Below are 13,261 nucleotides of genomic sequence, written 5' to 3'. Positions count from 1 at the left end.
AAGGGAGAGTATTAAGTAAGAGTCAGACAGGCTAAAGTCTGTTCCTGCCTGCAGTTTTGGGGTTTATTCTGCTTTTCCCTGTTTCATTGGTGTGCTTTATTTTATCAGTGTTTCTCAGATATATTAGGGGCAACAGCCAAAGTCTGCTTTGTATCCTGTCATGGAGACTTGTGTTGTGAGGTGTAACCATTCTCCTAAAGCCTTGATTATCCTTTGTAGTTTGCATGTACACTTGTGTCAAAAATGAAACTGGGATTTAGGCTCAGGAGTTCCTGAAAATCGGTTTGGGTTGTGATGAACAAAACATCATTATCATAGGATGGTTTGGGTTGGAAGGGACCTTAAAGATCATTTAGTTTCAACCCCCTATGAACAAAATTCCATAACTTTCAAGTTGGAACAGTGACAACATGGCAGGTTTTCACTAAATAAAAAGGCTACAGAGCTCTGCAAGTTGTTTTTTATTAATTTGTCCAAATCTCTCTTTATACTTAGCACTTGTCCTTGGAGCTCTGTTGTTATAGTCAGGTAGGAACTTACACACTCTTTGAACATGCCATCACAATCTGTTGTTATCAAAAGAATTAATTGAGTCTCTTCCATACATCAGTCAAGTTTTGCATTAAAACCAGATAGGCTTTCCTGCCTTCTGTGCTGAAAGACTGAAATCTCACTCTTCTGAAAGTGAGGCCCCATCTAATTTTCCACTCACTGCCTGCTCCAAGTGCCAATATTGTCTTTTACTTGAATGCTTTTCTCACTTGCATGTGTTGGGTGTTTGTAAGTAACAATATATTTCTGTTATTTTGTGAGCAGTGGGACTTTATGGAATTTTTTTGATGGTTTTTTTTTATATGTTTGTTTGTTTTGTGGGGAAGCAAGATAAAAGACAGCTTCTTTCATTAACTAGTCATATAAAGATAAATGGTCATAAGTTCAGTGCTGCAGGCTTTTATTTTGGAGACACTGCAGGAGAATGGGTTTAAAAAGAGCTGCTGAGTTAACCCATAATGCTTAGGGCAGGCCTGAAAGTTATTGTACAAAGATTAATAAAATAAACTCCTCTGTCAGCTTAATGAAATGAAGCAGAGATCATGTAACTGTTCCTATGGACCTGTCAGGCCAAATTTTTTGGACAGTTGGTCTCAGATGCAGTGGACTTGGCAATGATAAAGTAAATCCATTTCAGTCATTAATCAGAATCTCCTATTCTTTTCCTTAATCTCTTCTACTCTAGGAAAAAAGTCTAAAACCTACTGTTAGATCAGCCTTTGTTTTAAACGACTTACAATTTTGATAAAGCAGCTGAAATAGGTTTTTTTTTTTAAATTTAGCAAAGCCTTTGTTCTTTCCAGTGAACAGAATAGTCGCTTGATATCGAGAGATAGATTAAGAGCAAATTATCTTGAATTTGAAAATTAATTTGCTGGAATTTCACAGAGAAATATTGCTGTTCTTACACTTCCCAAAGCAATTAACAAAGTTTTGGTGAGTCAACATTTACCAAGAGAAAAGTGTCCAGCTCCAGAGTCCTCAGCATGGGAAAGACATGGACTTGTTGGTCCAGAGGAGGCCACAGAAATGATCAGAGGGCTGGAGCACCTCACAGGCTGAGACAGTTGGGTTGTTCAGCCTGGAGGAGAGAAGGCAAAGGCACCAGGAAGACCTCAGAGCCCCTTCCAGCACCTAAAGGGGGGTTCCAAGAAAGCTGGGGACAAGCATTTTAGCAGAGCCTGTTGGGTAGGACGAGGGGGAATGGTTTTAAACTCAAAGAGGAGAGATTTAGACTGGATATAAGGAAAAGAAAATTACAATAAGGGTTCTAGGCCAGGTTGGAAGGGATTTGGAGCAACTTGTCCTAGTGGGAGGTGTCCTTGTCCTTGGTGAGAGGGTTGGACTGGATGATCTTTAACTGTCCCTTCCAACCCAAACTATTTTATGATTAATTTTGTCAACAGTTTCCAACTGTAGCTAAAACTTTATCTGACTTTAATGTAGTTCAGAAATAAGACTATTTTTCTTCCTAGTCCCCATCACATCATATGCCATCAAAGATTCCTGCAATGACTTTGGAATACAGGGTTAAACAAGCCTGGAAGATGAAGGGGTGTGTGCCCTCATAAAGCTTCAGCTGTGCCAATGCCATGGGAATTATTTATCTTCAAATCAGAGTATTTGTTAGCTTTTAAACTGTCCATATATATATATATGGAAATATATAAAAATATATATAGCAAAATATATAAATATATATATAGGGGAAATAAGGCTTGTGAAAGGGTTGCAAGAACAATTACCAGAGAAGTGAGAATAAGCAGGGAGTAGATGTTAAAATGGACTGTGACACTATTTACAAACAGTGTATTTGAGTAGGTAGTTGACTCGTAACAAATACTCCTACTCACACCCAACACATTGAATTAAAAAAGTGGAAAGTATCTATAAGCAGAACAAAATACAGAGAGAGGTGATAATAAGCCATCCATTTTAATAAGGAATTAAAATTCTGACCTAATTCTTTCCCATTAGGATTTATCACTAAGTTATAAATAACTTACAGGTATAAGACATGGCAATGAAGAATAAATTAACAGTATAAACAAAATGCTCAGAGATTTCCAGCCCCTGCTGTTACCACTTTCTCAGGAAAGACTGGAAGAGAGTGATATTAACATTGGAGCTCAGGTTCATTTTCTGGCTGGCTTAACTCCATTAAAGAGATGAGTCTGGGGATGGGGAGGGCAGGTGAGAATGATAGTGGTGCCTCTGACATGTTTATTGCTGTATTTTATTGATTTCTTGGTGAGGGCAGAGAACTGCAGGTACAGCACACAGTTGTAATCTTTTCTGTTGAAAAATCAAAATTGATCTTTTCTATTATTTAACAAGTTTTGGCTTGGTTTGCCCTAACAACAGACAAAGCTTTGGTGACCCATTGTGGTTTTCCCTTGCACCTGGTTTGGAGGGTGGACATATACAGTAGGATCTTTCTCTCCAGCTTTTGGAAGTAGAGGAAGTCCAAACCAATCCTCAGCTGCAGATGTCAGCTTTCTGTTCAACAGGTGCTCTCATACACTGGGATGTGGGTGTTTGCAGTTTGCATGTCTTCTGCTTACAGGAGACTGCATGTGTTTTATCCTTCCATACCTTCCTAGAAATGCTGGAGAACTGTCAAAATTGCCTGACTTAATACTCCATGCCACCATCACTGAGAAAATACATTTAATGTCTAATGAATTCTTGCAGGTTTGTGGTTTTGTTTTGTTTCCCGTTTGCTCGTTTGTTGTTAAAAAGCCTTTTAAAATGAGCATTAGGAGATATGTCAGTTATACCAGATAGTTCTACACGTGTGCACTGGAAATGGGATTGAAAAAAAAGCAAAGAAACAAATTCTAACCAAATTTTCACACGATTAGTATCAAATTTGCAGAGTCTTTGTTTTCTTATACTCTGGTCTTTTCATTCTTTGGGTAATATGCCATTTGCAAACTTCCATCTTAATTCAAATGTACATCTGTCTTTGTTTCTTAGATTAGAAATCTGCTCTGAGCCCGCTCCAGAAGATTGGGCTGCAAGTGTCGCCCTGGGCAAGATCTGGTTCCAACAACACTGATCTGAGCTGTTTCTTCTTACTCTCAGCTCCCTGTGATGGTGAACTAATGAATTTACTCCTCTCTTTTCGTTCCTACAGCTTGAAGTTGAGGTCACAGATCTGGGTGGGAAAACCATCGACGGCCCAGTGCGCTTGGATATTTTTGTCATTGACCAGAACGACAACAGGCCAATGTTCAAAGAAGGGCCTTATGTGGGGCATGTCATGGAGGGATCTCCCACAGGTGAGTCCATAGCAATCATATCTCTTTAAATAGTGCACAAATTGACTTTTGAGAAATGTATTATTATCATATTGTGCAATTTTTCTTGCTGATTTTGTGGCTCGGCGAATCCTTCCCCTGCACAAAGAGGTGGGACCAGCAAACCTTTAGAACAGCAAGTCCAAAAAACAAAGTCTCTGCTGTAAAAATAAAAAAAAAAAAAAGGTTGGAAATAAAAGCTTTGATTTAGGTTCTTTTTTTTTTTTTATGCATCTTTTGAATCAGCTAAGAAAACCCCTAGGATATGATTAAGATTCAGACCAAATAGCATGTAAAATTTCTGTTCAGAGTGGGAATTTCAACTTTTTTTTCTGTAAGTTTAGCTGCTGGAAGAGTAATTTTTCTTTGTTTATATAGCAGGAGTATAGTAAATACTAGAAGTAAATTGAAAGCTTATTATGAATAAACTAATATTGTAGGGCAGATTGAAATACTGAACAATGTTGATAAACAGATGCTGTAAATGCAGATACAACAGTTGCATCAAAATAAAAAACACACTTTGAGAATTAAAGTTAGCAATGAATTGTTCTGATTAAATTTACCGTTGATTTTATCTGATGATGAAATTCTGTAAGAATAAGATATTGTTCCAAATTTCAATTTGGGCACAACCATCCTATTTAAACTCTTCCCACAGGCTGAATTAGTTTGGTTTGACTGTTGTTCTCAGCTGTTGTGTGATTTTGTTGAATTATTAACCAGCTTTTCACTTCCACTTGAGAGGAATCTCCAGTGCATTCTTAAGCAGTAATTGTATGATCAGATTATCTGCTGGAGTTAACCTGGCTCTTGGGGATAGAAATCTAAGCCAGAAGAAGGTCTTACTAATGTCAGTGGAATGACAGTGATTTCCCTGAGATCAGAGTTGTGGGTTATATATTTGGATGTCTGTCTATACACCATTGAACACAGGGCCTTATCCTCCTTATACACTTGAAGGTATGAGCATGAGCTTAAGTTTTTGGCTGATGGACTTATATTTTCAAATGAAAGCTGGAAACAAGTGTATTATATTGTCATGAATATTTAATATTCATTGAGGCTTAATGTGGTGACATCTGCTTTGCTTACTCTGAACGAGGATAGACAGTGCCTTTCACTCCCATGTATTACATATCCATAGGACTAGAAGTTATTTGTCCTTATTTTATTATTTATGCAATTTCTAGAAATGATGTAACCTTTTGGTGAGTTTTGCTTTCCCCGTGTTTGAAAAGCTGCAGATAGTAAATGCATTATGAGCTGCTCCTTCACCAGGTTAAAATTTTAAGGTGAATGTTTATTTACCTCACTTGTGACAAGCGTGCAATGAACACAGGAGAGGCTGAGGGAGCTGGGGCTGTTCAGCCTGGAGAGGAGGAGGCTCAGGGGAGACCTCCTCACTCTCTACAACTCCCTGACAGGAGGGGGGAGCCAGGTGAGGTCGGGCTCTTCTCCCAGGCAACCAGCAGTAGGACAAGAGGGCTGGGTCTTCAGCTGTGCCAGGGAAGGTTTAGGTTGGATTTTAGGAAGAAATTTTTTACAGAGAGAGTAATCAGCCATTGGAATGGGCTGCCCAGGGAGGGGTGGATTCACCATCCCTAGAGGTGTTTAAGATGAGACTGGATGTGGCAGCAGTGCTATGGTCTGGTAAACAAGGCAGTGTTGGATCAAGGGTTGGACTTGATGATCTTGGAGGTCTTTCCAACCAGGTTGATTCTATGATGTTATTTTGATGATATTTTCATTCAAACGGGGAATGTGTTTCGTATTTGAGAGTACAGCTGCAAGTGGAACATTAACTCTTTTCTATTGTAGGACTCCAGTGCACATTCTTAATTTATTTCAGGTATTGATTGCTTCTTTGGAATTCAGAGGAAACTTCCCTAGACTGTCCCGCTTCCAGTTCCCTCCAGGTTTCATGATTAGCTCAAACACATTGCTCACAAATGCCACAGATTCCTTTGCACAGCCAGTCAATAGTTGTAGCACAGTGTGAGTAACTAATCAGATCGAGGGACCAACTTTATTACATTTTCACCCAAACAGCAACATCTTCTTGTCATGCCCACTTAGATACACACTCCTAGACCACTGAGCAGGATGATGTGGTTCAGGAGATTCACAGCCTCCATATTCATATTTCAGGAAAAGAAAGTGGTGCCAAAGAGCTCAAACTGTTCAGCGGTTCAGCTTTAATCCTGCCGGTGGTCCCTGAGCTCTGGCTGTGAGCTGGGAGCTCCTGAGAGTCTTTCAGTGGCCTCATCTCCCTCCATCAAAGCAGAATTTTACAGCTCTTATGTACCACATGCACGCAAACAATATTTAGTCTAATGTTTAGATTTGACTGCTAATTCCAGGCTATGGGACAACATTGAACTGTCCCCTGCTATAAGTTCTTTATTTTCTCAAATTCTATACCAAAATTCTCTTCTCTCCCATGGATATCTTTTTTTTTTTTTTTTAAGCTGCCAGTTCCCTGTTTTTGCTCATTCATAAACTATCCTTGATTTCCCACGTTGAATTTTATGGTTCTGATTCACTAGACATGTTTCTCAGTCCAAATTCCAGTGAATTCTTCTGTAATCGCTTCCATCCATTTTCTCTCATTGCCCTTCCCTAGTGATCCATGTATCATTTAGCATCTTGATTGTCTTTCCTGTTAGTCAAAGTTGTAAATTTTTTCTCAGCTTTCTTTCCCTTATTTTATACCCCTTCCCTCCAGGTGTTCATCCCACTAAACTTCATAACCTCATTTTCCTGGTGTCAGGAACACCAGTGCTTGCAAAATTACTTTGTTCACAAATGAACCTGTAGAATCAGAATTGGCTGGAATCAGTCACAGTTCTCTGTGCAGATGGCATCCAGTCAGCCAAGATTTCACATTGTTTACATCTATTTTCCATAGTTCTTCACATTTTATGGCATATTTCTCAAATTATTCACCAGGTTCTGCTGTCTGGCTGCTCCCAATCAATGGTTGCACTGCAGAGCTTGGTAGAAATCTTTGTGTGCCTGTGTTTGTGTGTAAGATTCCTGATTCCTTCCTTTTGGATTACAATTGTGTTGTTGTATTTCTTTTTTGAAGCTGGGAAAAAAAAGGCTTTGCATTGTATGCATAACCTTATTTCCTATGACAGCCAACTTCATCTTCATTCAAGCTCTGAATCAAACCCTTTCACTGAAATGGTTCTGCTGAAAATGAAGGATGCTCAAAAAGGATTTGTCTCTTGATGTTCGCTGGGTCAAAGTGTAAATGTCCACTAAATGCAAATAGTTTTAATTTCTTTTTATTTATTACGTCTCTAATTTCTCTATGAGACTGAAGTCAGCTGTATGTACAGGAAAATAATAGCTGAGCCTGAATCAGTGACACCTGTGGCTATTTTTTGCCTGACTGTAATGGGTTTTGTGTTAACTGTACTGCTGATTTCTCATGGTTTTGTCTTGTAAGTTGTGACACAGTTTATCCCTATAGATCCCTGATCTGTCCAGATCAAGGTGTTAGGATCTGTGTCCTGTGTCTGACTCACCTCAGCACATTAATGAGAGAGACTGTAATCTTATGTATTCCATAGGCACAAACCCTTGGATGTCTCACTCTCTAAAGGCTGGGAAGTGAAGGCTGGTTAAATGAACTTGGCAGCCACCTCATTTCACTTGCTGCAGGCATTCAGCAGAAATTATTTTAAACACATTTGACATTATGTGACTTACAACAATATGCTGCAAACCCAGTGGGGTAAAACCTTAACTGCAGTGCTTAGGAAAATTGCTGGAGAACTTCATTTAAGAAAAGTAACTTGTTTTCTGTGCTGCACAATAGCCTGGATACGTTGGGTTCCAGCCATGGAGCCTGGACTGACACGTCTAGAAATAATTGCTAGAAATAAAGGGACACTTGAAGGCATTTAGAGAGGAAGCAGAAGGAATTAAGAATAGCCAAGAGTGTTCTTCAGTATCATAAAATAATTATTTGTAAAGATGGATAAAGCATGAGAATATAGAAAAGTCTTATACTTGGAAAAACAAGCCTGTTTAACACATTTTTTCCCTGGTCCTTCCCTACTGAAGATGGGATGCTCAGTTTGGATACAACTCAACAGAGCAGTTTTCAAGTTGCTTTGCTTACAAATGTGTGCAGTTCTGGGCATACTTTAAAACTTGCTGATGGCAAACTTTCAGCAATCTTTTCCTGGGATTAATCATCTTCATTTCAGCAAAAATATACTCAGTGCCTTTTGTAATCTGGTCTGGAAATGTAACAGATTTGAACTAGGTAGAAACATCTGTAATGTCAATATTTAAATTGCCAAGCAGAAGCCAGGCTAATTATGCACAGCTGCTTGTATATCCCAGTAGGAATTTTTACTCATATCTGTGTGGAATAAAATACAGCTGCATATGAATATGTGTATTTTGTGGATGTAGAGATGTATATTTATATATACATATAGCATATATATGATGTGCACATATTGCAGAGAGATGAGCATATGTAGACACAATTACTTATCTGGTCCCTTAGTAGGGTCCTGGTGTGTTTTAGTTGCTGTGTATGTACATGATGGAAAGAAAAGCTATGGATTTACTAATAATGTATTGTATTATGGTAGACAAAGGTGCACATGCAGTCTAATCTGCCTGTGGTTTCTTTGAGGAATAACCCATTAAAGTATTATCCAGTAATTAACAGGTGTCCAGTACATTTTGAGAAAATTAAAATAATCTCATTTGTAGTAATTAGCAGTTCACTCCAGCTGAGTCTGTGATGGGAGTGTTGGAAGCAGGACTCTACAGCCCACTCCAGGGTTCAATTAGTTTTGATTTTTGGCATAAAGAGGTTAAACTCAGAAAAGGCTTCAGATCAGCTCAGGTGCACAGGTCAGAATTACTGGTCTGTCTGTGAGGACTGGAAATGGTGAGTCACCCTCTTCAGTCCCGGACAGAAAATTCCCTTTGACTTCCTTCTAACTGCACAATGATTTGTGTGCTCACTGTCCCTCCTGCTAAAACGAGCTTTCATCTGCTTTTCTGTAGTTATACACTTGACATTCCAAAAATCAGTCTAATGGCCAGATCAGAGTTAATGCCTGATGTTAAAGGTTGTAAAAACACTATGGTCTCTCTCCCTTGGACAATTGATGTAATAAAGTGCTCATACTTCCATGCACAGAACAGTGGAAGCACTGGTGGTTTGTGCTTTTGGCTCTTTTTGCATTATAGCCCAGGTTCATTAAATAAAAATAAGCATGTTTCTTAATTACAATACAAATGAATTTTTTAAAAAATGCTGGAGTCCTTGGTGGGTACTGAAAACCAAGGGCTCAAATGAGTTTGTGTAATTCACTGTGTAATGGTTTGCAAAGGGAAATTTATGCACTAAAATAAATTTACCAGTGCCTTTTGCACCTGGGCTTTTGCACCTGTTTTACACATCTCCTTCTGTCCTCTCAGAAAAGAGAGGGATGAGCTTTAAAACCCCAAGCAGTTTGGACATGTGAGACAACCTCATTCGTGTCATCCATTAATTGAAAGACACCGCAGTGTTATATGGAAAAATGCCTGCCCCTGTGGCTGTGCAGAGGAGGAGGAGGAGGGGGAGGAGGAGGAGGATGCCCTCTTGATAGGCTTTATTAGTGGTAAAAAACCTCAGTTTATGTTTATACTCTTCTAAATCACCATTTCTGGCTGCTGCCTTCCCATCAGCTCCTTGCAGGCCCAGCAGCCCCGCAGGCTGCCTGGCCCTGCTCTGTCAGTGCCCTGTCACCACTGAGCACTGAATGGGCTTCATTCAGACCCTTTAAAGGGCATGAAGAGGGGGATAAATCCCCACAACTTGCAATCACGTGCCATAAATTTATGGTGCGATCTGGGGGCTGATGGCAGGAGAGGCAATAGTTGAAGCCCTTTCCCGCCCGCCGTGTCCTCCCCCTCAGCTGGATGTAAATCCTGGGGTTGTGTTCCCAGGGGTTGGAACGGTGGGATATCGTTTCCTCTGGCAGCAATTCCGTGGTGTGGCTGCTACTCCAAGTGCCAAATGAAAAAAGCCTATAAAATGTCAGCACAGGCAGGATTTGCCTTAGTGTGCAATGCCAGGATCAGTCAACAGACACATCCATCCTTCCTTTGTTATGGAAGAGATCCGTGCCTGAATGGAGGACTGACCAGTGCAGAGTGGCAGGATTATTTATTCTCTTGCAGGATAATTTGATTAATTTTCCCAATGTTATTTGATAGCTATTATCAGGTAGATAGTGTATTTAAAAAGAAAAAGAGATAGAAAAGAGATGCTCTCTTTCAATTATGGGTTCATATTTTCTTGGCTTTTTTCCCTCTCATTTCTCCCTTTATTTCAGGCACTCACAATATCTCTTTTCCCACCATTAAATATAGTGCTCGGGGTTTAAATTGCAGTCTGTAATCCCGTGAAGTCAAAGGATAGTTGCACATTACATTTGGAAGAGTGAAAGCAATTGCAATAGGAAAAGAAACCTTAGTGAGAATGACCCACCAGGAAAAAGCAAACAGAAGAAATAATGACAGGTAATCTGGTTTTAAAGTATGAGAAGTTTGTGGGGTTTTATGGGAATATTCAAAATAGTTCACATGGCTCTCACACTTTGAGCCCAACTTCTAGAAAACGAAACTCTAATTTCTTCATTCAGATTATATCTTTTAAATACAGAAAATGTCACCTTTGCACAGCACCATTCATTTCCACCCATAGTTGCACTGTTTCTGTGTAATAGTTTTCCATGGCTGTCCACTGAAAATAGATGGGAAATTACATTTATTTTTAGAAATCAAGCCCTCCTAGTGAGCACCACTAACATGCTCAGAAGTAAGTAAGGGATTTTTTTTTTTTTTTAAATGGCACATTTATAGACAAAGAATATTCTAGTAAGGATGAAAAGCTTATTTTTGGGTTTCTTGCAGGGGGTAAAAGTTGCTGTCAGCTGGTGTGTGTGATGTGCAGAGAATGCATGAGTGAGTTAGAATCACACTTAGGGAATGTGACAGACAGGTTGAAGGTGAAATCTCACAGTGGTGCACAGTTCTTACTTCCCATCCATCTCCTGCTGGTTGGAAACTCCCAGTAGAAATGTCTTTTAAATATGGATCTAAGAAAATATTAACAGATCTAGATTCAGGACAGTGATTTCTTTGGGCTACAGTTGTACCTCATCATTTCTCTGATTGAAATATCCAGCAGTAAAATGTGTGGGACATCCTTTAGATGGAAACTGTGTGACCTCAGTCTCACGTTTTCAGCTTTGTACAAGTGAACACTACAAAGACCAAAAGAAATCTTGATTCCAAAGTACAAATAGACAATAACTTAGATAAAACATTTTAACTGATTTTTCCACAATCCCTACTTACAAGCCAGTTTACAAATGGATAGTACCATGTGCTAAGAAATATGCTGGTGAAGATAGTGCATGTTTTCTTGGATTGTTCTGTCCCAGTTCCACATCTGTTCATTAACAGTGTGCTTATACTGCTGTTCTGTTCTAAAATGTAGTGTGGGTAAAACATCTTCTTAAGAGTAGCACAGTATTTGATAATTGTTCTAAGAAGTAGGAATGTTATTAAAAAATATGATTTTGTTTAAAATAGCAATATTTGCCATGCAAACATTACGGCAGCACATCCAGCACCTCAGAGAATGGAGGTGGGACATTCCTGGGAGAAATACATCAGTTTTCTCTGTGGAATCTTGGAGAGGAAAGCAGAATATCATGTTTACTATAAGAGTAAAGAGCACAGTCTATTTTTAATATAGTTTCATTTTAATCATCGAAAGCATTGTCAGGAAACTTGGCAGGGAAATTTATTTTTGACATGGTTTTGAAATCGAGAGACACATCTCAAGACAAAGCTACCTTAATTAATGAAATAATTTATGACACACTGCAGGGCTTGTCTAAGGGGTCATATGATTACTCATTCAATTAATACATATTATAAATGTTCTTCCAGTCCACTCGAGGGTGTAATTTTATTAAGCACACAGGGAAACAGGATTTCTTGGCCTCATTGCTTTAGGCTTTGAAAGGGCAGAATATGCTTGATATCACAGAGGAAGGTAAAATACATGTTTTTACACAGTTCGTTTTGGGGGAAAAAAAAACAACAAAACCAAACCAAAACCAACCAAACAAAAGCAACCAAAAACCCCCAACTCTGCACATTCAGTTGGTCAAACCTCTTTTACTTTTCTCCACTGAAGATGTGTTATTTATTTCTCCAAACTGTAGTCTCTCATTTACAGTGACAACCAGCTCCTTTGGGCTTTGAAAATATTGCCAGACTCTCAGTGTGATTTTACAATCTGAATTTCCTGATGTTTGATTAAAGAAAAAAATGTCTCTTGAACAGTCATTTTCTTTTACCATTGGCAGTTATAAATATAGTATGTTTCTTTAAAGCAGTTTTAAATTTTTTAAGAGGTGTTATTTAAAAGTTTTTTTATCTGTCATTTCTTGCCATCAGCCCTGTGCTCCCGAGTATCTGAGAAGTTTGGAAGGCTCCGAAACACTGAAGTTAAAGGGAGTGTTAATGAAAGATCTCTTTGTGTTTTCCTGTTAAATGACAGTTCTTTGTGTCAGCTGAGATTGGCATATTGTGAAATCAATGGATGTAGGAATGTCAACGAAATTCATGCAGGCTTGTTGCTAAAAGCCCCTGTACTACAAATGCGAGTCTTTGGAGAGGACACGTGCAACAATCCCTTTTTAGCACAGAAAAAAAAAGTCATTCCTGTTACATCACCAGCTCTTCCATTCAGAATGTGGAGATAATGTAGGCCTGGGTTGGTTGATAAAATCCACACAGATTAGAGAAGGGCATTAGCTGGATTCCGTACAGGACTTTTCTTTCAAAATTTAATTCACTCCCTTAATTTTCTTTTCTATTTTATTGCCTGAACCATTAATTAATGTCATTGATCTAGAGGTGTGAATACTTTAGCACCTGCAGCACCTTTGCTGGGAAGCTTCGTAGCTTAGGACTGCTACCCAAAGCACTCTGTAAATTCTCTGATTCAGCACCTAAGGTAGCATTTTTTACTCTTCAAAAAGTTCTCCTCTGGGGCAGAGCACCAATTATAAAAATGCAATCACAGCAGTTGCATGATATTAAAATAAATCTTACACAGTAGCATATAATAGCAAATCAAACTATTAAACAATAGAGAGTTTTTTTCCTATATGCAAGAGTAGGTTCTTACTCCCTCAGGCTGTCCAAGTGCTACAGTCGAGGAATTGTGAATGTTTACAGGATTGGGCTGGGATTGAGCAAGCCCTGGAATTGTAAAATCACAGACTGGTTTGGGTTGGAAGGGACCTCAAAGCCCATCTCATTCCACCCCCTGCCACGGGCAGGGTCACCTTCCACTA

At 39.0% G+C, this 13,261-nt stretch overlaps 1 protein-coding gene across 3 annotated transcripts in view; it reads left to right on the top strand.

Moving 5' to 3' along the window:
* The window catches only part of CDH13 (cadherin 13), a 449,115-nt gene that overhangs the window by 250,692 nt on the left and 185,162 nt on the right, over positions 1-13,261 (top strand). For all 3 annotated transcript variants that reach the window (XM_017820998.1, XM_017821000.1, XM_017820997.1), the window contains one exon: positions 3,692-3,836. In XM_017820998.1, the coding sequence (XP_017676487.1) occupies positions 3,692-3,836 (145 nt within the window). The remainder of the gene's footprint in view (positions 1-3,691; positions 3,837-13,261) is intronic.

The sequence above is a fragment of the Lepidothrix coronata genome, unplaced genomic scaffold (genome assembly GCF_001604755.1).
Source record: "Lepidothrix coronata isolate B3197 unplaced genomic scaffold, Lepidothrix_coronata-1.0 Scaffold87, whole genome shotgun sequence".
Taxonomy (NCBI): Eukaryota; Metazoa; Chordata; class Aves; order Passeriformes; family Pipridae; genus Lepidothrix; species Lepidothrix coronata.
Note: the sequence above shows the minus strand (reverse complement) of the source record. Positions and strands in the feature narration are given on the sequence as shown.